At 39.2% G+C, this 26211-nt stretch overlaps 2 protein-coding genes across 2 annotated transcripts; both read left to right on the forward strand.

Annotated features, from left to right (window-relative positions):
• The first annotated feature begins 11938 nt into the window (after nucleotides 1-11938).
• LOC101730277 (nyctalopin) lies at nucleotides 11939-22191 on the forward strand. Its single transcript, XM_004917393.2, has 2 exons — nucleotides 11939-13054; nucleotides 21997-22191. The coding sequence occupies exons 1-2, from the start codon at nucleotides 11939-11941 to the stop codon at nucleotides 22189-22191; spliced, it is 1311 nt and encodes a 436-aa protein (XP_004917450.2).
• agtr2 (angiotensin II receptor type 2) lies at nucleotides 20102-23753 on the forward strand. The gene is made up of 2 exons (NM_001078984.1): nucleotides 20102-20119; nucleotides 22323-23753. Exon 2 carries the CDS (start codon nucleotides 22436-22438, stop codon nucleotides 23492-23494), a length of 1059 nt encoding a protein of 352 aa, NP_001072452.1. The 5' UTR covers nucleotides 20102-20119; nucleotides 22323-22435; the 3' UTR covers nucleotides 23495-23753.
• Nucleotides 23754-26211: the final 2458 nt, after the last annotated feature.

Below are 26211 nucleotides of genomic sequence, written 5' to 3' on the forward strand. Positions count from 1 at the left end.
TGAACAAGTTAAAATGTAAACTACAGCTCGAATGTTGCAATTGGCATATGCATGCATATCAAAGGATCTCCCCGTTGTAGTACTAGTAAACTGGTGAAGCGCTTAATATAAGGGTCAAAGTAATTGCACCTTCGTGCACCACACTGGTAAGTACCCTTTGTTGCAAGCCACAATGTCTTGGTTGTAACAAAAGTGGGACTTATTACCATTCCTGTTATTGTCCATACTTCCCACACTGTTATCTTTGTTGACATTCAGGGCTTCATCACTCAACAAAACCAATCTATCCATTCGCATAGAAAGGCAGCCACAAGGTATTTCATTGGGTAACCCCGATCCAAAAAACGATCCCCAAGAGTGCAGGATTGCTCAATGAATTGTTCATCCGTACTACAATTTCTACACAGTCCATGAAACTGTCCAAGGGGAATCCCTTTAAATAGATGACCCGGATGACATGCATTGGGGTTGGGAATTGCTGGTGCCCCACATCTTTGTAGGGGTTACACAACATTACTTTTTGTTTGGGCTGGCTCCCGATGTGAGTTTTCAGATTTTGTTAACCAATTAAATGACAATTCTTTTAATCTTAAATTCGCTTGGGAGTTTAACAAAACCTCTATTTCCTTTTTAGATCTCCGTTTCGGTGGTATAGGTGCAAGGGAGTCCCCTTGGACAGTTTCATAGACTACGTAGAGGGAGGAGGAGGGAAAGGAAGTGAGAATTTCAGTGACATCTAGGAAGTGCTGAATGGAATGTTAGTTATTGTCTGCCCCGCGTCTATGCCTAAGGCAATATATGATTGACAGCTATGTTTTTTTTTTTTTTTAAATGCCTTCATAATGAGTATGGATGTGTTAATAAAAAAAAGGAATTTGGGTTTCATGTTTAATTTGATTTTTATTATACAACTTTTGATGTATGGGTGATGGGGGCCCCCTTTAAATACAGTATTTTATACCACATATCCTACAGCAAATTCTTTGCTGCCTTTCCTCATTGACTTCAGTTTAATATTCCAGGTCTTGATTGGTGTTATTATGGCATACATTGATGATTTAGTCAGGCATAAAAATATAGTCACTTTATTGCAAATATGCTGATTTGTTTTTGGTTTTCTATGTGATATTTTGAATACAATGACCAGCAAGATATGAAATATCCATCTAGGATAAAATTACATTAAAATAGCATGAACATTTAATAGGCCAAAATAAATTATTCTGATTTGCTCTTTATAATGAACAAGTTCTAGCATATCAGAATTTACACAGAATTCACATATCAGAAGGACTACTGTGCTTTATACATTCACTATAAATTACTAACACTGGTGTAGCATATGAGGATATTAGAAGTCACATTGGGAGTTCTGTTACCTGTATAAGAAGCACAAGGAGATCAGCCTTGTGTATTTTATGCAGTCACAGATATCCTCAGTCACTTATTTTTATTATAAAGTATTAATTGTAGGAAATCTTAATTGTACAATAGGTAAACACATTTACCCCCCATATGTAATAAAAAGTTTGCCCAGGAGCAGTAACCCATAGCAACCAACGAGAGGTTTACTTTTTGAAACAGGTGACCAGTAAATACTACCTGCTCATTGGTTGTTATAGATTTCCAAACCTGGGCACTGTATGCCTTTCTTCCTGACCCCATAATCATTTGTGTTTGAAGAGGATGCCTCATGGGCCCAATTTGATGTTTCCTTTTCTTTGGAACTTAGTGTACTGCAATTCTTTGGACCTGGTGAATTCCATAGTCATCTTCCTCTAAATGAAATTCTCCTCTGTTTAAAACACAAGCATGAAAGAATGTAGGGCTGCTTTGTACCCGCTACAAACAATCATCCACTTGGTGGCAGAAGAAGACCACAATGGCTTGTCTTTGGTACATTTAAATGATTGCTCAGAAATAGGGTTTCTTGTAGGTTAATTTTCTGTAAAGATTGCCAGTGGAGGCCTCAAACCAATTAATTGCATGCAGGTTTTACAGCCTAAGCCAGGGGTTTGGGAAGCCATTAGTATGATTTTTGGATGCTTCGGTATGGGCACGATGTGTTTGCAAGGTCACAAGTAGCATAAAAACCTGGGATTAACTGAAGTCACTGAAACTGATCTATTTTGGCACTCGAAGGGCCCGAATTTTAGTTGCACAGAAATATTACAACTGGCAGCCTGTGGGCCCCCCCACCTGTCTGGCTGCTGTTCACACCTTAGATTCAGGCTGTAATTCCCCAATATTGTTTAAACATGTAATGCCCTGTAATGTTCACACCTTTTAATCCCTTCATTGTTCACACCTCAGGCTCAGACTGTAGGAGCAGTGCCAGCATTGTGTCACTATATGTACTGCCTTGCCCTATGCTGCCTGTGTGTATGGCACACAGAGGCAGCATAGGGCAGTCAAGGTATGGCACGCACACAGGCAGGGTAGGGCAGGCACAGTATGGCACACACAGGCAGCATAGGTCAGGCATAGTCTGGCACACACAGGCAGCCCTATGCTGCCTGTGTGCCATACTCTGCCTGCATTATGCTGCCTGTGTGTGCTATACTCTGCCTGGATTATGCTGCCTGTGTGCCATACTCTGCCAACCCTATGCTGCCTATGGGAGGTGAATCTGGCAGGGGTTGTTCTGGGAGTTTGTTAGCATTTGGAAATAGCCATTAAATGGTCCCTAAGGTGTGTAATTTTATGCTGGGGGTTGCTGTGCTATCCACAGGAGAGGATGAGGTATGTGAATTTCAGGGTGTTTCTTAATATGACATACTTTAATTCTTTCACATATCAATGAAAGGGTGATATTGGGTTTTTGCTGAACTACCACTATTAATGTGGGTATGGTCTTAAATGCTGGTTTAAAAAAGAAAGGGGAGTGGTCAGAACTTGCTACCGTTATTGGCCCAGAACAATTCTGTCTCTCAGTACAACAGAAGTTGGACAGCACTGTTATATCTTATCCAACAAAATTATAAAAAAGCTGCCCTAAAGCTGCTTATACTATAGTACCTTATTTGTGGTGTACAGATCCAGCTAAGGAAAACCCCTTTCTCTACTCCCAGCTGAGCACAAAATGGTAAGTAATGCTATAAACTGTTACAATACCACTGATACACTGTACAAGTGCATGCTGCGAATTTCCTTTGGTTTTGGTGCTGCAATAAACTGACCGCTGGTCGTTTTACTAGTACAGGTATGGGACCTGTTATCCAGAATGCTCGGGACCTGAGGTTTTCCAGATAAGAGATCTTTCCATACTTTGGATCTCCATAACTTAAGTCTGCTAAAAATCATTTAAACATTGAATAAACCCAATAGGCTTGTTTTGGCTCCAATAAGGATTAATTATATCTTAGTTGGGATCAAGTACAAGGTACTGTTTTATTATTACAGAGAAAAAGGAAATCATTTTTAAAAATTGGAATAATTTGCTCATAATGGAGTCTATGGGAGATGGGCTTTCCGTATTTTGGAACTTTCAGGATAACGGGTTTCCGGAAAAGGGATCCCATACCTGTATAGGTTACATTATTCTCGTGTGGTGCAATTAAAAGGAAAAGGAATACATCTACTTTGTATACATAAGAATTAGCTAAGCTCATTTATTATGTTGGGTTGAAAACCCCAACATACTGTTCTTCGACTTTGGCTTATTCTTCTTAGCGCCCCCCATTTTCTAAACGCTACTCCTCCTACAGTTTTAGGGGTACAATACCCAAACTCCCCACACATCTTCGCCCTATAGCGGAGCAGGTTGCTTGTGCTTTTCTAAGCGATCCTGCCCCCCGTCTTTTTGTGGCGCTGCTCTGAACCCCCCAATTTTCCCATTGACTTTGACAGGGAAGAGTTTCAAACTGCTGCTGCTTACAGCTTTGAAGCTACACCCCCCAAACTTGAATAACATAATCATGGGGTCAGCCCGAATGAAGCAGCAACATTTGTTGGATGACCCCAAAGTGGGAGGGGCCAACAACAGCCAATCAAATTTTAATCATTGACTTTAATGGGGAAATTGAAACTGCTGCCAATCTTACAGCTTTGAGGCTACACTCGGAAATTCTCACAGTAATAACGTCGGGGTCCCCAAACTTTTTACACTTGGTCACTAGGGGACTGCAGTTTAAGTTTTGAAAAGTGGGCGGAGCCACCAACAGCCAGTCAAATTTCACCTATTGATTTTTATTGGTTTGATGCCAGATTTTCCAAACTTTGCACAGTCAGTCACTGGGTGACTACGCATTCAGGTTTTTTTTTTTTTAAAAACCCCACAAAATGGGAGGGGCCAACAGCAGCCAATCATATTGTACCCATTGACTTTTATGGGGAAATTGAAACTGCTGCCAAACTTCCAGCTTTGAGGCTACACTCGCCAAACTTGAATCACATAATCATGGGCTCAGCCTGAATGAAAATATGATGATTGTTGGATGCCCAAAAGTGGGCGAAGATGTGAACAGCCAATCAGATTTTACCTATTGACTTGGCAGAAATCCAACCTGCTGCCATTCTCACAATAATAACACCGGAGTCCCCAAACTTTGCAGAGTTAGGCACCAGGTAACTGTGGTTTAAGGTAAGAAAAAGTGGGCGGAGCCACCAACAGCCAATCAGAGTTTACCTATTGACTTTCAATGGGGAAATTCAATCTGCTGCCATTCTCACAGAATTAACCCCAGGGTCCCCAAACTTTTCACAGTTGGTCACTAGGGGACTGCAATTTTAGTTTTGAAAAGTGGGCGGAGCCATCAGCAACCAATCAGATTTCACCTATTGATTTTTATTGGTTTGTTGCCAGGGTTCCCAAACTTTGCATAGTCAGACACTGGGTGACTACGCATTTAAGGTTTTTTGTATTTTTGTAAGTGGGCGGAGCTACCAACAGCCAATCAGCCACTCCAACCCTGGCACACTGCTCATACCAAATCCCTCCAAAAACGGTCACGTACACTTGAGCGCCGCTGGCGCAAATCAAGGTCAGAGTCAGATTTCTGCAGCTACAAATCTGCTCTGCTCTCCTACAACACCACCCTCTGCCAAGCTAAACAAACCTACTTCACTGCACTTATTAACTCCCTCTCTAAAAAACCTGCACGACTCTTCTCTACCTTTAACTCTCTGCTGTCCCCTCCTCCACCCCCTCCGTGTGCTTCAGTCACTGCTCAAGCTATTGCTGAGCACTTTAAAAATAAAATTGACACCATCCAAAGTGACATTGCACAACTAAATCCCCATAACCATTCCCCTTCCCTCCCTACATGCTCCCCAGTCTCTTCTTGGCTCCTTCTCCCCAGTGACTGAAGAGGAAGTCTCAAAACTGCTGTCTTCCTCACACCTTACTACCTGCCCCCTTTATCCCATTCCTACCAAACCTCTACGCAATGCCAACCCCTGTCTTATCAAATCCTTAACTCATCTATTCAATCTCTCGCTCTCTACTGGAATCTTTCCCTCCCAAATGAAACATGCACTGGTAACCCCTATTCTGAAAAAACCCTCCCTTGATCCTTCCAATCCTACTAACCTCCGACCTATCTCTCTGCTACCATTCATCTCCAAACTGCTTGAGCGCCCAGTATACAACCGACTGACGCTATTCCTCTCTGACAATAACCTCCTGGATCCCCTACAATCTGGTTTTAGACAACAACACTCCACCGAAACTGCTCTAACCCGAGTAACAAATGACCTCCTACTAATACTTCTCGATCTCTCTGCTGCTTTTGACACTGTGGATCACCCTCTTCTCCTTCAGACTCTCCGCTCTCTTGGCCTTCGTGATACTGCCTTATCCTGGTTTTCATCTTATCTCTCAGATCGATCCTTCAGTGTCTCTTACAATGGGGAATCATCTTCTCCCTTGCCTCTTTCTGTTGGGGTTCCTCAAGGCTCTGTCCTGGGCCCCTTACTATTTTCTCTCTATACCTCCTCACTTGGCAAACTAATCAGTTCTTTTGGCTTTCAGTACCACCTCTATGCTGACGATACTCAGATCTATCTTTCCTCTCCTGATCTCAACCCAGAGCTTCTAACTCGCGTCTCTTCCTTCCTGTCCGCTATCTCCACTTGGATGTCCCAACGTTACCTTAAATTAAACCTCTCTAAAACTGAACTGGTTCTCTTTCCCCCATCCAACGCCCACATTGTTCCCGAGGTATCTATAACGGTTAACAATTCTACCATCACCCCATCTTCCCAGGCCCGGTGCCTTGGGGTTATCCTTGATTCTGCCCTGTCCTTCACCCCTCATATCCAATCACTTATCAAATCATGTCACTTTCACCTAAGAAATATCTCCAAAATCCGATCATTTATCACCCAAGATGCTGCCAAAATTCTTATTCACTCTCTTATAATATCTCGCCTGGACTACTGTAACTCCCTATTAATTGGCCTTCCCCTCCAAAGACTGTCTCCTCTCCAGTCCATAATGAATACTTCTGCCAGGCTCATACACCTCTCCAACCGCTCCTCCTCTGCCATGCCACTCTGCCAATCCCTGCACTGGCTTCCCCTACCATCCAGGATAAAATTCAAACTAATGACCCTCACATTTAAAGCAGTCCATAACTCTGCCCCACCCTACATCTCTGAACTCATCTCTAGATACCATCCAACCTGCTTTCTACGCTCCTCTACTGACCTGCTCCTCAACTCCTCTCTCATTCCCTTCTCACATGCTCGCATTCAAGACTTTGCAAGGGCTGCCCCCCTTCTCTGGAATTCACTCCCACAAACTGTCAGACTTTCTCCCAATCTCTCTGCCTTCAAGAGATCTCTAAAAACACATTTATTCAGAGAAGCTTACCCTAATCTAGCTTAGCAATACCCTGTGCCACACCTCTCACAACTCTGGTCATGCCCATTCCCACACCTTGTGTCTCAACCCTTTCTCCTTGTAGATTGTAAGCTCTTTTGGGCAGGGCCCTCTTCACCTCTTGTATCGGTTACTGATTGCTTTATATGTTACTCTGTATGTCCAATGTATGTAACCCACTTATTGTACAGCGCTGCCGAATTTGTTGGCGCTTTATAAATAAATGTTAATGTAATGTAAAGTAATTTTACCTATTGACTCTAAATGGGGAAATTCAACCTGCTGCCATTTTCACAGTATTAACACCAGGGTCCGCAAACTTTTCACAGTTGGTCACTAGAGGACCACAGATTTAGTTTTGGAAAAAGTGGGCGGGGCCACCAACAGCCAATCAGATTTCACCTATTGAATTTTATTGGTTTGATGCCAGAGTTCGCAAACTTTGCACAGGCAGTCACTGCGTGACTTTGTACTCAAGGTTAGAAAAAGTGGGTGGGGCTGCCAAAAGCCAATCACATTTCTTTCATTGTTTTCAGTGGGAAAATTTTAACTGCTGCCATTCTCACATGTTTAATGTCAGGGTCCCCAAACTTTGCACAGTTTGTCACTAGGTGACTATGTTCCAAGTTTAGAAAAGTGGGTGGGGCCAACAACAACCAATTAGATTTCACCTATAGACTTCATATGTTTAAATTTAAACTGCTGCCATTCTTTAAATATTTATACTAAGGTCTCCAACCTTTGCAGAGCTAGTCACCTGGTAACTGCAGTTCAGAGTTAGAAAAAAAGGGTGGAGCCAACAACAGTCAATCAGATTTTACCTATTTATTTTCAAAGGGAAATTCAACCTGCTGCCATTCTCACAGTATTAACACCAGGGTCACTAGGGGACTGCATTTTTAGGTTTTAAAAAGTGGGTGGAGCCACCAACAGCCAATCAGACTTCACCTATTGATTTTTTTTTTTGGTTTATATTTAAAATGTTGCTTTGCTCACACTGTTTATGTCAGGGTTCCCAAACAAGTGGGAGGAGCCACCAACAGCCAATCCATTTCCACCCATTAGATTTAATTGGTTTATATTTAAACTGATGCCATTATTTAAATATTAATTCCAGGGTTGTTAAAGTTTACAGAGTTAGTCACTGGGTATTTGCCATTCAAAGTTAGAAAAAAGTGGGCAGGGCCACCAACAGCCAATAACATTTCACCTATTTACTTTCAATGGTGAAGTGTAAAATGCTGTCAGCCTCACAATGAATGCCTGAGTCCCCAAAATTTGCAAAGTTGGTCACTGGGGGAGTGCAGTTCAAAAATAGGAAAAGTAGGTTGGGCCACTAACAGCCAATCCATTGAATTTTATTGGTTTAAATTTAAAATGCTGTCATTCTCAAACTATTTATGCCAGGGTGCCCACTGTTTGTCACTGGGTGACTTCGACTCAAGGTTAGAAAAAGTGGACGGAACCACCAATCACAATTCACCTATTGACTTTTATTGGTTTAAATTTTAATTGCTGCTGTTCTTTAACTATTAATCCTAGGGTCCCTAAACTTTGCAGAGTTAGTCACTGGGTAACTGCAGTTCCAGGTTAGAAAAAGGGGGTGGAGCCACCAACCGCCAATCAGATGTCGTTGACTTTCAGTGGGGAAATTTAGGTTGCTGCCATGCAGACACTATTAAAACCAGGGTCCTCAAACTTGGCACAATGGTTTTTACTATATAACTGTGGTTCAAGGTTAGAGAAAGTGGGCAGAGCCCATTCAGTGACTTCATGTTTTTCAACCCAACATGAAGTTTGTTCTCAAGCTTCCCTTTCTAGTTTATATACAAACTGTGTACTCAAATTATGCCAAGCAGACTTCTAAAATACCCAGCGCTACTATGCCTTATTTGCAACCAAGCGCTTGTGCAATTTGAAATATTTCGGCAAATCGTACACAATTGCATCAGGCACAATGCCACAGTATCAGGTGCAATGTCTGCTTGCAGCTGCAATAATACTTGCATCCTGGAAAAGAAAATTGCATTGTGTTCTGTGTTCAAAATTGCACATTGCTCACTGTGTCTGTGGATGTAAATAAGCCCTGTAGTATCTCTGTAGACTGTGACTTCCAAATTGTCTCTGGAAGCAATGTCACCACAAGAACAATTTATAGCGAGCTTTGAATTTTTATGAGTGATCAGAACTAAATCTAATATTACCACGCACAGCACAAATCTTCCTGAGTGAAGTGGTAATTCACCATTTGGCACTTTAAAGGAAAAGTCTCCATTTGGAAGATGCCAGAATATCATTACATGTTAAATTTGATGGAGATAGAATAATGTCCTTGAGCTGTTTCCATGTTTAAAGCTTCTGATTCCATTGAAAGCAAACCTTAAGGCTACAGCATACAATGCAATTTATAACAATTCATTGCTTCCTACCTTCTGGAAACATTTAGGCTCTTTCCTATTTGTACACGGTGGCATTATTCTGCTCAAAAAGAGCTCTGTACAACATGGATTTGCTGAGACAGGAGAGGAAGAACTTGTCTGGCCTGAACAGTGCCCTGACCTCAAACCAACTAAACAATGGAACTCCGGCTGCAAGCCAGGCCTGATCCCCAATGTCAGTGCCCAACCTTACCAATGCTCTTGTGGCTGAAAAAGCAAATCCTACCAACAATGGTCCAACATGTAATAGATTGATTGGTTTGAGAATAAGAAGAACCAAGCCATATATTTGGAGAGTTGAGTGCAAACACAAAATAGTCACAAAGCACCTTGGAGATTCTGGAGCATTCTGTATAACAGGTACCATACCTGTAACACTTGCAAAAGCAGCCCTATTGGCAAAAATGATCAACATGACCATAGGTAATTTTTAGTGTACATTAATATTATAAAAAGTAGGTTTTTTTCGTGACAGGATCACTTTAAGGCTACTAAAACATCCATATTTCAGTTATGTAGTGAATCTGCACTTGGCTTTTACCAACTTGCATCTGCTGATCCCCACTGAGCAATCCAGCCTTGGCTTTGCACATTCCCGCTCTTGTATTGTTTACTGGACAAAATGTTCCTTAATTGCACTGGCGTAGGGGATGTTAACTGCCCTGCACACAAGCAATGGGATGTACCCAGAAGTTGTGTGACTGTGGGAATGTGCAGAACTCTTTATTGATTTAATGACTCTGTTTCGTAAGAGGCTTGAGTTTCATAATATTCTAAAAGCATGAGCTTTTTATGGAAAGTACATAGATAAATCACGTAACACAGATTGTCTCTCTTTAGAGGATATTATAATAGCACCCAGCAGGTAATAAGGTTACTGAAAATTAATAAAAGGCACTAGGTCATTAATAATAATACACTGTCAATGAGATTTAGCTTTACTGTCATTGGCTTAAAAATAGATTAATTAACGACTGATACATTGGGTGCTCATTACATTTGTACTATTTAACCCTATCCTGTCTATCAATCAGTCATTTGAAAGGTTTTGCTTTCAGTTAGTCAGTTCACATTGTTCAGCTGTAAAGGAATACCAAAGCAGGTGAGGGATACTTAAATGTTTAGTTCCCATACCTGAACATTTAGGTAAAAAATCTACTTCAACGATACTTATTGCTGGTAAAAAAAAAATGTGACTTTGTTTTAAGATTTAAGAACTGGCTGATGGATAGATTGGTGATAAATGGAACATTCTAATTGGACCAGTGTTGCTAGTGGAGCACTAAAGGGGTCTGTTCTTGGTCCTTTGCTAATTAAATTGTTTATTAAAGACTTTGAGGCTGGTGTCATTGCATTTTGCTGACTATAGGCCTTATTCTTGAAGTGATTCTTGTAACACAGCCTTTGCATCCAGTGCTGACTGTAATGGGGGTGGGGCGCCAAGAATTACCCCTTATAAGTTCCATGCATGCAGGGTGTTGCCGTTTTGAAGAGTAATTTGATTCAGAAAACTGGGCATAAATAAATAAATAAACAAAATGATAGTGTTTTGGTCACTTCCTTTATTGAAAAAGATTTGGGAATTTTTGTAAATAGCAAGTAGTCTTATTCCAGGCAGTGCCATTCTGTGGCTACTAAAGCAAATAAAGTGCTGTCTTGCATAAGAAAGGACATTAACTCAAAGGATGAAAATATAATTTTGCCTCTTTATAGGTTTTTAGTAAGGCCTCACCTTGAGTATGCAGTGCAGTTTTGGGCTCCAGTCCTTAAGAACAGGTTAACTGAATGGCAGAAGGGTATGAGGTTAGACTGTGAAGGTTGGGTTTTTTTTTCTCTGGTAAAAAGGCACTTGCGAGGGGACATGATTACTCTGTACAAGTACAATAGAGGGGATTATAGACAGATAGTGGGGGATCTTTTCCCATAGAAAAAATGCAAAAGGCCACCCATTTATATTTGAAGGACTGAGCAAATCAAATTTGGACAGAAATATAAGAAGAGTATATAATAATGCATGTTCTTACTAAGAAAGGCATTTTTATTGCTCTTGTCCCCCTTTTTAATTGTTTCCTGATGAGAATGGTAGGGGATTAGTACTGAAAAGTGAGAGCAGATTCCTAACTTACATTTATTTAACAGTCTGAAGTTTGCTATTTGACTAGTAATACATACTGTAGCAACCAATTAGCAAGTAGAATTTACTGGTCAACTGTTTGAAAATACACATGTAATTGGTTGTTAGGGGGCTCCTAGATGTGAGCAAGTTTAAGATTTTTTTTTTTTTAACAGTTGTTTGGTCACTTCAGTAAGTATGGTATTTAGCAAAATCTGCTGTTGTGTTTAGTACATTACATTTGTATTATGAACAACTTTCATACCAAACTAGAACAACTTTTCATGCCAAATATTGGTAATCATGCTCATTGCCAAACATACTCAAAACTGTATTCATTCGAATGCAATGAGGGCTTTACATGTAGAGATCCCCCAAGACTAAGAATGTGAATTTACCTATTGAAATGTTTTAATTTTGTGTGAAATACACCAGGAGATTTAAGAAGCTTAAGTATTATTAATAGGTAAGCTCTGATTGGCTTATCCTAGATTCTGTCTGCCTTACTACTCCAGCAGAGCCATGTTTTCTGTCATTCTATCTGGATGCATTTTAGTTGAAGTTATGGGAGAAGAACTCACAAATACTACGTGCCCTGGAATGTGTCACTGTTCCTCTGAAGATGATATTCAGTGTGATGAGGCTGGCCTCACAAACCTTCCTCCAGACCTACCTGCAAGTGCGGTATCTCTGGACTTGGCTGGCAATCTGCTTCAGATACTTACCTTTGATGCTTTTAGAAGGGTCCCTTTTCTTGAGATCCTTTGCTTAAGCCAGAACAGCCTGACTTTCCTTTACCCTGGAGCTTTTATTGCACTCTATAATCTGAGAGAGTTAAACCTCAGCAAAAACCCCAGGCTTACCTACCTTCATGCTCACACTTTCCGTGGTCTCTCCCACCTTCTCTCCCTGGATCTGTCTCACTGCAATATCTTTGAAATCCATCCTCTTGTATTTTCACACGTGTTATCCTTGGAAAACCTTGACATGGGCTTTAATAAAATGCGATACATTCCACAAGCCTTCAGGAAGCTTCAGAACATCACAAGGCTATCTCTGGAAAAAAATCACATAGAGGCAATTGGAATAAATTCTTTTAAATACCAACATGCACTGAGAGATCTAAATCTGAGAAGGAACCGGATTTGGGTGATTCAAATTGATGCCTTTAACCAACTGAACAAATTAAATGTACTAAATTTAGGGCATAACTCTATATCTCATTTCCCTAATCAGCTTTTCAGTGGATTAATCCAGCTCAAGATTATGCACCTGGAAGCCAACAAGATCGGCAGTGTCAACTGTTCCTTCAGCCGGCTAACTAACCTGAAAAAACTACATCTAAACAACAACCAGATAACATGGATCACACGCAATGCTTTTGGCTCTTTAAAGCACGTGCAGCTACTTCATCTTAGTAAAAATAACTTGACCTCAATGCCCAGTCATTTGTTTTCCAGTATGCCTAAACTCAGATATGTTTTCCTTTCCTTTAACCCTTGGAGCTGTGACTGTAGCATGTCCTGGATTGCCAGATGGTTGGTATCCTATGATGGCATGATACAGGGCATGCACTGCATGTATGGGCTAGCTCACCAGAGTGCCTCCCATGTCTATATGCAGAATGGCATTATGTGCCTGCAGGAGGGATTTACAGAGGGTGACTGTGTAGAAAGCTCAGTGAGTTCTGCCCCACACTTACCTACTCCCTTAAATGTACACTATTTTCTGTTACTTTTATTGCTTGATAATTTCTTGTCTGATTAAATTATAAGTGTTAAAAAAAATAGTTGAAATCCTGAAATCTGTTATGGACATATTAACAACTTCTCTCTTATAAGATTTTTCATAGACTGTTATTAGAACAGAAAGTCTTAATGCATTGTACCTCTGTATACAAATATTACTTAAGAAAATGTCTTGCATGGAAGAGTCCATTTTTAAATACATGTGACAATCTCTATATTGTTTCTGGGAAACAAGAAAGGGCCTAATTTATTTACAATCAGCACAGTTAGGGGCATATTTATCAAAATGTGAGTTCAGAGCTGAATACATAAAAACTCACCAACGTTCTATTCATTCCTATGGTGTTTGTAGAAGTGTATTTATCAAAAAGTGAGTTCTAACTTTCACCCATTGATAAATACACTTCTTAAAATCCCGTAAGAATGAATAGAATGTGAGAGAGTTTTTATGTATTCAGCTCTGAACTCACATTTTGATTAATCTGCCCCTATGTGTCCAACAATACAAAAGGCTTTTAAAGGGGTGGTTTAACTTTGTTAATTACACTTTTAGTATGTTATATAATGCTCCATTCTTAGTAACTTTGCAATAGGTTTTATTATTTCTTTTTTTTATAGTTTTTTTAATGATTTATCTTTCTCTTCTGCCCCTTTCAGTTTTTAAAATGGGCGCCACAGCTAAAAACTATAGCTCTGTGAGGCTACAATGCTATTGTTACTTTTTATTACTTATGTTCCTATGCAGACCCTCCTCTCATAATAATAATAATATCTACCAAAAAAACACAATACGCACATTTTTCCACAAGCACTACTATATTAAAGATGGTAGTGTTTTTTATGGAAAAAACTTGCATGCCAATGAGAATCACATTGTTCCATTAATTTTCAATGGGGCTGAAAAAAATCAAATGTTGTAAACTGGGGAAATAATGTTGTTAAGAGACAATTCCCATTGACTTTTAGAACCTTGCCAGCATTTTTTCTGTAATAAATCCCAACTATTCAGAAATAACACATATTTTCACGTTTGCATTTTTTGGCCAAGTTGTTTTTCTAATCGAGGGAAAAAACAACTCTATTTTTGATAAATGACCCCCTTAGTGTTACCTTGATCCAAACAGTTTTCTGTTTCTCTATTATTTTAGCTTACAGCAGAATAAAATACTTCAGATTTCAAGGCTGGATCATTATTTAACTTGTGACATACTCCTATATGCCTTTTAAACACATCCAATGCCATTCTCATAATTATAAAGTTTTAATCTCCTTTTGTTAATATGTAATTTGTTTTGGGCACTTTACACTGCAGAGACCAACAATACATCGAGCTAGGTGCATATTTTGCTTTATATTATCTCATGAAAGCTATAATGCAATAGGAACAGTTTAAAGGAGAACTAAACCTTAAAAATGAATATGGTTTAAAATGCCATATTTTATATACTGTACTTACTGCACTAGACTAAAGTCTTAGGGGCACATTCATGAAATCACAAGTTCGAATCCTGAATGGGAAAAATTCGGATTGGATACGATAATTTCTGAAGATCGCAAATATCACGAAAATGCTAAAGAAAAAATCGTATTAGTCACAATAATATCGTATTGGCAATCCGAAATTTTCGTACCGAATGATTGTAAACAGCGGGAGAACTTTTCCGACTTTCATCCTTCTGTGCATGAGTTTGGAAGCCTCCCATAGGAATCAATGGCACTGTGCAGCTCCAACCTGGCCCAAGGAAAGTCACGATAATGAAGCTTGAATGAATCTGAAACTTTCATGCTCGTTGCAACAATACGAATGTATCGCACAAATTTTGTCTCAAAGTCACGCAAGGTACGAAAATGTTGCGCAAGGTTTGAAAAAGTCGCGGAAAATACTCTCGGAGCGTTCGTGGATTAGTAAATGTGGCCCTAAGTATCTCAATAGCAGCAATGATCCAAACTCATCACAGGAGGTCACAATACTGGATTCTGTTAGAAGTGACAGTGACACTTACATGCTCAGTGCTGCTCTAGGCAGTTGTTGGGAAGCTAAGCTTAGTGGTCATTGCAAATTATCAAGCAGAAAATGAAGCTGACCTATCATATAAACTGAAGCTACAGGTCTGATTATTCAATTCTAATGCTAATTGCACTGGCTTCTGAGCTGCCATGTAAAAATTATCTGTATTAATTACTAAATCATCCCCATATTGTGACATTTATATTCTATATATACAGTATATTGTGAGTGGGTCTCTAAGCTCAGTAAGTGACAGCAGCACAGAGCACATGCAGTGAATCAGCAGAAAAGAAGCTGGGGAGCTACTGGGGGGCACAGATCTTCCCTGCTATGGTTGCCTTGGGCTGGTGCATAAGTATAGTTAGACTTTAGTTCTCCTTTAAGTATGTTATTCAAGACAGGAAACTATTGCTATACACAGTAATGGATTTGTGTCAAATACTTGGAAAGGGCCATGAAAGTCCAGAGCCACCACTGTACATAAATAAATAACTGTACATCCTTTATGCTACTTCCTGTACTTCAATAGGCCTACTCTGCCTTCTGATACCTCTACCAACCAGGGAAAATATTAATTTATCCAGACAGGTGCTGTCCTTCGTAAGTGAAGGTATATTGTGGCCTTATTTTAAGTTGATGCATTATCTCTGGTGCCTTTCATTTCTGATCTTCTGTTGCAGGTAGTTGTTAATATAATAGAAAGGTTTTATTACTGTCTAATTTTCTGTAGTTAGCTGGAGCAGCCCCAAAAAGAGGACTTTAAAAACAGGTGGAGTTTAAAGAAAGCTGACAGGCTGGTATCCTGGTAGGCCAGTTCGACACTGGGAGTGATAATGATTAGAAACGATTCTCAATATTGCTTACAATATGCAGGAGTAAATGACAGAATGTCTAGTAAGTGTAAAAACATAGGTGCGGTGCCAGGGATTCCACAATGAGAACTATAAATTAAAAAAGTATTTAAAATTGATTTTTAGGAGACCTAGCACAGTTAACCAAATCAAAACCTGTGGCATGGGGTCTGCTTCTTCTATAGCTGTGTAGAACTCCCTCCTCTCCGACTGCTCTGCTCTGTGAGTGAATGGGGACCTCAGGACACTAGTAGGGCGGTGGGGAGTGGATTTTGGTAGGCAAGTGTTGCACTAGTAGGGCGGTGGGGAGTGGATGTTGGTAGGCAAGTGTTGCACTACATGCCGGACCCCTCTGAAGATTTTTTTGCAGGCGAGGGGGGGGGCAATGATTGTAATGATCAATTACTCCAATGATCAAAACACTAAAATTGATCAGTCTAACTTCATCGTAAATCTGACTTGTTCTTGCGGGATGGATAGAAAGTTTGGCTTTAAATACGATTTCTTCCAAGAATATATTTTTAGAAGCCAGTCCCCTTGTACAAGTTTTGGCAGAAGCTTTTGGAAGAATGTGCATGAAACATCCATTAAATCCAAAACTGCTAAATAAAATATTGGACTGTGACCAACTAAAATATTAGCTACACTGCCATGTGCCCTAAGATTAGGCTAAAACAGAGTAAGGCTTCTTAACAGCTGTATTATTTCTCTTCTTGTTGATTTTTATCATATTTTAACTCCTTCACAGTCAGAGAACTGACATCTGACCTACTTGGCAGAAATAACGTTCCCACGATCACAAAGATCAGTTCCTATGAGTAGTGCAGCTGTTCTCATTTGTGTGATATTCTGCACTCCAATTTAATATATGCAATTATTTGTAGAAAATTCGACCAATCTATAGAGGCAAAAAAAAAAAAAGCTTTAAATTATCCAGGCCAGCATTAACCAACATAATTAATATCTATAAATAGGCACAGTGTACTTACTATACTACTATATATATAATACTATAAATTCACGTACAGATGGCACTTTAACATCACATCTCCCCCCTCTCACGGTGTCCACAAATGGCAGGAATTTAACTTCACCTTTGCAACAACATATTGCAGCCTGGAACACTTTGGGGAATTCCTCTATCTTGATTCCCTATCCATTGGGATCCCTACACTACAGGCAATAGGGCCTGGGAGAGATACCTACAAACTGCCTCTCCTATGTTGGAGCTCAGAACTGCTCTTTCTAGCTTAACCTAATTTAATGCCTCATTCACGGGAGCCTTGTTCCCCAAATTTTTACTGGGCCCAGGCTCACAGCAGGGATCTAACCTGTTCTTTAGGTGAAAGCAAAGAGGAAGTACCACTCCTTTTCCAGCACTATACCAAAGTGAGGTAGGAAGTGGTCACCATACTTGCTAGCTGATAGCATACATATGTAAATGAACTAACTTAGACACATTGGCCAAGCAACTAATGGAACTAAACCTGTAGGGATTTAAAGCCATAGGGGCCATTTAACCCTATGGGTCCCTTCAGAAGATACTGCAGTTTGGACAACAATTGGTTAGTTACTAATATATTAGCATTATGCAATGTATTATCTCTCTGGTGCTCTGGAGTGTGTCAGCCTATACTTGATATGACTTGATAGCACACAAGCATTTTGACAGGCACCCCCCCTATAGAATCTGTTAGAAGACACAATGCAGATTGCTAAGGGTTGCGGCTATTTCCCCACAGTCACTATGTTTTTGGAGGGATTCCAGGCTCAGATCTTTCCAGTTAGTACAAACTACAAGCCCCAGTATCATTAGGGAATCAACTAAACTGTGATGTAACCACAGTAAAACCTCAATTTTAAGTATCCTAATTTTAAGTATCCTGCATTTTTTTTGTGGATCCACCAATTTATAATAAATTTCAATGGATGCTTTTCCCTGATTTTACATAATGTTTTCACAGATTTTACATTTTCTCGTGACGTTTCCAAAAATGTCTGTTTGTCCTGTGTGAATGCTATTATTAATGAAATTTAGAGGTTCAATATACTAACCAGATGCTTACTTTGCAATGGTTCTGTCCGTAAATAGTCAGTTCCAATTATTCTGCACCTAATACAGTCATGCACAAATCCCTTATTGCTTTAGCTTGTGCATCTGACTGTCAGAGAAGTCTTGCACATGCTCCCCCCATAGTGTAACATTAATGCTGCACTGCTTAACCCTTGTCATTAACAGTCATCTTGAATTTCAAAGTAAAACTGACCCTTGTGACTGACTTTTGAAATATGAGTATTTGAAGAATAAATTGCTTTAACATAACCCTGATTTTAAATTTTTCCTGATTTTCAACATTTTTTTCCTGGTCCCCTGAAAAAGGTAAAATGGGGATTTTACTGTATATTCCCTAAGATGTATTACTACTTATATACTTAAGGAGACAATGTTACTGTCACATTGGCAAAGGAAGTAGCACATCTAAATATGAAATATCCCAATATAAAAGGAAATCGTCTCTACAAAATAGACATTTCCAATAGCACTAATTCTTTCCAAAGAATGCAGATTCAGTGAATTTACCATATAAACTGAACAAGTATCCAAATGGTCTGTCCCTGTAAAAAAAAACTCAGGTTGAATAGCACATTAAAACAATAAATGCCTGAACAAGACTTGTATAAAGGGCGCACTACAATGTTATATTCCTCCATTCTCCGCTGTCACACATCTCATCACACAGTGCTTAATATTCATGTTTTATTTAAAATCAGGACTTCCTGGCTTACAGAAACCTAATATGTCCTAGGAACTGCCATATCTTCTCCTAACCTCATCTGGTACATTTACATATGGCAGACAAAACTCATCCAGGCATCTGTCCAACAATTACATTTTATAAGGCACACATATCTTTTTGTCATTTACAAGGTTTTCTTGCTTTAGGCTTGTGATAGTGATATACCCTTGATGGGTAATAAATGATCATCATAACATGAATTTGAATTAACAATTTCTGTGCAGTGGCTTTAAATCAAGACCAACATCTAGGCATCCAGTGATTACATATTTAAGTTCAATCATGGTACAGCATGTCTAGCTCCTAAAATACTGAGCTGTAGAAAGAGACATAGAGAGAGAGAGCGAGCAAGAGAAAGGGAACAGCATCAATAGACAGTGTAAGATGCGCCGGGAGACCGGGGCAGTCCCTTACCTGTGCAAATATAGGCAGCACTACATACAGTGTGAGGTGCAACTATTTCCTCTCTGTACTAAGAGCACTAAGGGGCAGATTTATTAAAGTGTGAAATTAGAATTTAGAATTAGAACCACAGTAAAATTCCACTGCATATTCCACAGTCATATTCAATGAACTTTGACTTTCACCCATTGATAAATACACCTATAAGAATCCCATAGGAATAAACAGAGAGCTGCAGAATTTTACTGTGGTGAATTCTAATTTCACACTTCGAACTTTGTTGTGTGAAGAAAGTTGTTTTATAAATTACCCTTTTATGAAGCTATGATGGGCCTTAGCTAATTCACCATTTATAGCTGAAATATATATAGGAATGTGATCCCCTATGCAGAAACACATTATCCAGAAAGCTTCAAATTACTGAGTCCACTTTGTGCAAATAATTCTCATTCTCACAAAAACGATTTCCTTGTACTTGATCCTTAAGCTGGCCATACACATACTGATAAAATAGTACAAACCCCAGTTTTGTACACTTTTCGGACCATGTGTGGATGACTAAAATCTGAAAGTGTATGGCCACCTTAACTAAGCTGCATGAATCTATATTAAATATATAATAAACCCTATACCTTTATTGCTAAGAAATAATGATACAGTAATAATCGTTCAGATACCAAAAAGCAAGATTTGGGGATCTGTAATTCTATTTCCTTATTGAATTAGTGTCAGCGTTATACTCATGAAACGAAGGGTAAGCACAAGCTGAAGTTTTATTTGCCAGGAAGCGGTGCCAAGATTTTCTGTTCCAGTCATGTGGTGATGCAAGCTAATATCTCCCTTAGGAATACAAAGATAATTTAAGAGAGAAGCCAGAGCTTTGAGACTATTATTTCGAAAAGAACCCGCTGATTCTGTCCCGGACATGCACCATTATGGTAAGTAAGCCATAGGGGACACTACACATTTTCCAATATAATTTCAAAGTTACGTTCTTAGGATGATTAACTTGCTTAAATATTGCACCATCTTAATTCTTTGCAATTTCTTTATTTTCTTCTATACTTTTGCCTTAGTCCAAGTGCTGTGTGCTTCTGAAGTACAAGGCAGGAACCCTACTGAATGTTTTATGATGGACAGGACACTGAATCACTGTCTTTATGCTTTTATTTGACTGAGTAAGGAAGGAAGTTTTTTTTATTACAGGAAGTTTGCAGTGTAGAATAGATTAGTTGAAGTACTCATTAGGATTCCTTTTTAAGATTTTCTTACCTTTTTCTGCATTGCATTATTTCTCTCTTGATAAATTATAATTAAATACAGTGTGACAGCGTACAGCCCAAATGAAATGAAGGAAAATATTTAAGTATATATTTCTGGGGACTTTAGCTACTTAACCCAAAGAACTAGTATACTATGACTACTATTTAGCCAGTCTACTGGATCTGACATAATAGTTTTCCTTTTCTATATGTTTTCTTCTTTACTATGTATTTTAATGTTGTTATGTATTCATGTATACATACATATAACAGAATTACAACACAACATAGATTAGGAACATATTCTTGTGACATTAAAGCCTGTATTGGTTTGTTGTTTGTCATAGTTTGTTGATTTTTTTAAATAATAACAAAATATCAAACAAAAGGAAAAATTAAAGAGGAGGAGAATGTGTTCTGCCTCTTAAGGATACATTTCTATTTTTAAAGGAAGTGTTTACCTTTAAATTAAGTATGTTGAATAAAGTGCTATTCTGAAACAATTTTCAATTGGTCTTCATTATTTTTCATTATTTGTGTTTTTTGAATTATTTAGCTTGATATTCAGGCAGTGGTTTGAATAACAAACTGGAATATGAATAGGGGGAGGTCTAAATAAAGAAAATAATTAAAAAATGATAAATAAAATGAAGGCCAACTGAAAAGTTGCTAAAAACTAGCCATTCTATGACATATTTAAAGTTAACTTAAAGGTAAACCATCACTTTAAACGTACACTTTTCTGTACAGGTAGTATATAGAATATGTATAGAAAGTAATAAAAAGGCAACCTGTGGAGACATTATATTAAACCCGAATGCCAATAGATTGTTAAAGAATAAAAGAAGGGGAAAATGCAATCTAAATTAGTGATCCCCAACCAGTGGCTTGTGAGCAACATATTACTCACCAACCCCTTGGATATTGCTCTCAGTGCCCCCAAACCAGGTAGTTATTTTTGAATTCCTGACTTGGTGGCAAGTTTTGGTTGAATAAAAACACGAGTTACTACCAAATAAATCCTCCTGTAAGCTGATAGTGTGCATAGAGGCTACCTAATAGTCAATCTTAGCCCTTATTTGATGCTTATGTTGCCCTCCAAGTCTTTTTACATTAGACTGTGGCTTACCAGTAAGAAAGATCCCTGAGTTCCTTGATCTAGAAGTGGAAGTGGAAATCGTGCAAACCTTATGAAGTTGAGGAGTTGATCAAGGTTGGGCCAGTCTTATATAGTCAATAAATAGCACCCTGTGCAAAATAGTGACCTAGTTACCCATCAACAATCTGACAACAAAACAGTGGATTATTATTATAAATGTCACTGTAATGTGTGTGTTTATATAGAAGGTTTTAGCCAGACTGGGTGGCCCATCCATCTTATGGTGCCCCATCCAAACACTCCAAAAATGCCAGCCATGGGTAGCCTCAGTTATTACTAGGAAGCAATGCTGAACTCTGCACCACTGTGCTGCATATTTATTAAAATCTTATCCATCTATCTATCTGTATATTAAATTCAGCATTTCCGTGAAGCTTTGCCTCATTATAATCAGGATCAGTTCCAGAATGAAAAGTTTGATCAGTGCCACAGACATATAAATTACCATTTTAGGAAGCACCACAGCAGTGTGTCCTTGTATCACATGTTAATGTGCCCCATTGGATGGATTGGATGGAGCAGCAGCGTCATGCTACTCAATGAGGACAGCAAGACTTCAACAGAAATAGTGATTGCTTTGTGCATCTAAGCCAGAAGTGTTATGAGCAGTATATCAACTATTTTCTTTCCAGATATGCTTTGCTTCTTTTCTTTTTTTCCTGTTTGAACTTTCAAGCACATATATAACAAGAACAATTGTTATTGTTTTTTACACTCTAGTAACTGAACTTGCTGCTAAGATCTGAAGAACTTTGAGCTGATGACCTTTTGCCGGGGATTATGATCCAGAAGAACTATTCAGTGCTTACTATTACTAGAAACCACTGCAAGACATGACATCTACTTATCTGAACATTTCTAGCAACCCTTCAGACAAAATGTCATGCCTGAATATGACACTTACAGACCACCAGCCAGAGCTAATGCCAGTACTGTACTCCATCATTTTCACTTTTGGGATTATTGGTAACTGCTTGGTGATTATCGTTTTGTGTCTCCAAGGAGACCTTAAATCTGTTGCCAAAATTTATATAGTAAACTTAGCCGTGGCTGATCTAGTATTTTTGGCAACTCTACCATTTTGGGCAACATATTATGCTTTGGGCTACAACTGGCTTTTTGGGAAAGTGATGTGTAAAATTTCAAGCTCCCTTTTATGTCTTAATTTATTTGCAAGCATCTTCTTTATTAGCTGTATGAGTGTGGACAGATACGTAGCAGTTGTTTACCCTTTTAGTTCACAGAGGAGAACCAAGTATCAGGCTTGTCTTGTCTCTATAAGTGTCTGGATCTTGGCTATATTGTCCTCTGTCCCCACATTTTATTTTCGCAATGCATTCTATATTAATAGACTCGGAGCCCATGTGTGTGCAATGGATTTTCCAAAGGAAAAATATTCAAGCTGGTGTGTGGGGATGTCATTAATGAAGATCTTTCTTGGCTTTTGTGTGCCAGTTTCTGTGATTGCCACTTGCTACCTGATGATTGGCATACATCTGAAAAGGTCAAAAGGTCCAGTGATCAATATACAAAACCGAGACAGAGTCCAGAAAATTGTTACAGCAATTGTAATGGCCTTTCTTATCTGCTGGTTTCCCTTTCATGCGCTCACCTTCTTGGATGCTCTCGTCAGAATGGACATAATAAGTCATTGCAAAATTGTGACATTTATTGAAAAAGCCATGCCATTTTGCATCTGTATGGGCTTTTCCAACAGTTGTATTAATCCCCTATTGTACTGCTTTGTTGGAAACCAATTTAGGGAACATTTCAGACATTTATTTCTATCCAGGATATCAGTGAACATTAACAGCCAACTGAACTCTTCTAGAAAGGGAAGTGACTGCAAAGAGCAAGAGCCAAGCGGACAAAGCAATAATGTGGTTGTATGACTGTTTGTCCCTCCAGGATTTTGTAAATCCTAATTTTACAGTGACAAGATGCCTGCCGGGTCTGTTGGAAATGATTTTTCTGAGAACTACTATTCCTCAAAGTATTCCTCAAAGCAAGCATCTGGCACTATTGTCAGCTAGAATGTAGTATCTTTAATGACTGAACTGGTTAAATTCATTTACATTATTGTTTATATCCTATATATTTGCTTCTTATTCCTTCATGGATGAAAGAATTAAAAATTAGATTTTCATTTAACTCTGCTATGTGATTTGGTGACACATTAGGTAGTTTAGATTATGTCATGATTTTTATGTTGTTTTCCTTTTTATTTCTAAATTACACTATTTACATAGCAAATAATTCACTCTACCATTTAAAAATTTATTCTTGAACCAACAAATCTATTTTTTTTGTACAGGTATGGGACCCATTATCCGGAACCCCATTATCCAGAAAGTTCTGAATAATGGAAAGGCCATCTCCCATAGACTCCATTATAAGCAAATAATTCTATTTTTTAAAAATGATTCCCTTTTTCTATGTAATAATAAAACAGTACCTTGTACTTGATCCCAACTAAGATATAAGTAATCTTTATTGGGGGCAAAAACAATCCAATTGTGTTTATTTAACTTTTAAATTATTTTTAGCAGACTTAAGTTATGGAGATTCCAATTACAGAAAGATCCCTAGAAAACCCAAGGTCCTGAGCATTCTGGATAATAGGTCCCATACCTGTAGTAATATTATACTATCTCAGTGCATTGAGTCTGAGCTTTCAGAATGAGCCAGAATTTGCTATCTAATTTTGGCATTCAAACTAAATATGTTTTTTCTTAAAAAATAAATAAATGTGCTGTTAAGGGCATTTGTGTTTAATACAACAGAAGAAATGCAATTGCAGTTGAAATGAGCCCAGTTTTCTCCCATTCAGTCTTAAAAACTATGAGAAGCACAGGCAATTTATATGTAAAAGCCCTACTTCGATTATTGCAAAAAGATGGATAGCCCAAGCTTTAGGGGGTGTCTTCCCTTGCAGTGTTATAAACTGTATTGCCAATGTGGAGTACCCGAGATTGCCAGCACCAGATTTTGCATTCATCTAGCAGTGTTCTGCACTGCAAAACATGCCGCCCCTGGTGCAGCACACTGCTAGATGAATGCATAATCTGGTGCTGGCAGTCTCGCACCATGCCTAGGGTAACACCGGACCTCAATGCACCCCTATGCTGCACACTTCTACTACTTAAGATGGCTTTGACAGACAGTTGGAATTGCTCTGAATAATGCCATTGTGCCTGCTTGCCAAAGCCTCTTGCTTGGCCCAAATAATTCATTTACATTGTTTCCATGCATCAGTGTAAGAGAAAAACATTACATACAAGGAGCAGAGTGCAGTATCAGGAGGCACAGATGAGAGCTTGTTTCCCAGCCTACGCCTCCTGTCATTCCCTGACTTCTGAATGAAGAGATTTGTAGAGCAGGGGCGGGCCTAGCCGACCGGGCGCCCTAGGCAACCTGGTCGGCTACCTCGCCCCTGCACCTACATTGCACCCCCCGTCCCTAGTTTTGACGCGCATGCGCAGTTTGAGTGCGGGGGCGCGACGCGGTGTACGCTGCACAGCGTCGTGACGCAAAACTGATCGAGTACTAGGGGTAGGGAGGAGAGGCTCCTGCCTGGTGCTCCCCCAATCGTTGCGCCCTAGGCAGCTGCCTCTACTGCCTACCCCTAGTTCCAGCCCTGTTGTGGAGTAATTTACTAATACACAGAGAGCTTATTAAAGTTGTCCAAAATATGTAATTTGTATGGAGCGAGGCTGTACATACCTGTCTCTCCCCTCTGTGTTATGTCTGTGCAGGCAGGGGGAGAAGCCACCACAGAGCTGTGAGCTACTAGGAAGGAAGGAAGAGGAAGCCTGCAGAGGAAGTACTGGGAGAAAGAAGCAGCAGAGTAGGAGAAAGGGCTGTGAAATCCCACAGATTACTATGTGTGGAAAGTTAGTAATAAACCCCAGTGGCATAAAAGAACACTCTGTTTAGGGTTCAAAGAAAAGGGAGTTCTCCTCAGGTGGGGACCCCCAAGCAGCTCAGAGACCAAACAATCTGCATTATTTAGGTGAAGTTTGTTCTTACTGACAGGCTGTATGGAGGCAAGTATTATAAAGCTTCAATGTTCTGAAAAATCAACCTTTCCTCTGTGTGGGATTGTGTATCAGAGAAGTCCTCAGGGTGGGGTATTACAGCCCAGTCTGTCCTGACTCTGGGTGGAGGCACGCCAAATTATAGTGTACTGGAGAAACAGGACTCCCAAGGCACCAGAAAGGGAAAATCCATCAGGATTTCCTTCAGTAACAGAATAGGGCTACATGTATACATTGCCAGTATACATAAAAGTTTGATTTATTAATGTAATACCTATGAAAGCACTGTTAGTCCTGACAATGGAAATTTTTAAGCAGAAGCCCTTATAAGCCACTTTCTAGTCTATTTGCCACAGAGAGGAGAGAATACAAACCAAGCCAAAATAAAACCCAGGGATATGTCCCCCCCCGCTGACTTTGTCATAAAAAGTCCACGTGTAATGTGTTCTGCAGGAAGTAGGAGAGATGTACCATTTCTATCACAAGTAGATTTTGTAACATTTTCTGCATAGGTACAATATGAAGATGTTGCATAAGGAATGCAAAAGAAACAAAGCAATTCAGCCCCTTTG

The sequence above is a fragment of the Xenopus tropicalis genome, chromosome 8 (assembly GCF_000004195.4).
Source record: "Xenopus tropicalis strain Nigerian chromosome 8, UCB_Xtro_10.0, whole genome shotgun sequence".
Classification (NCBI taxonomy): domain Eukaryota; kingdom Metazoa; phylum Chordata; class Amphibia; order Anura; family Pipidae; genus Xenopus; species Xenopus tropicalis.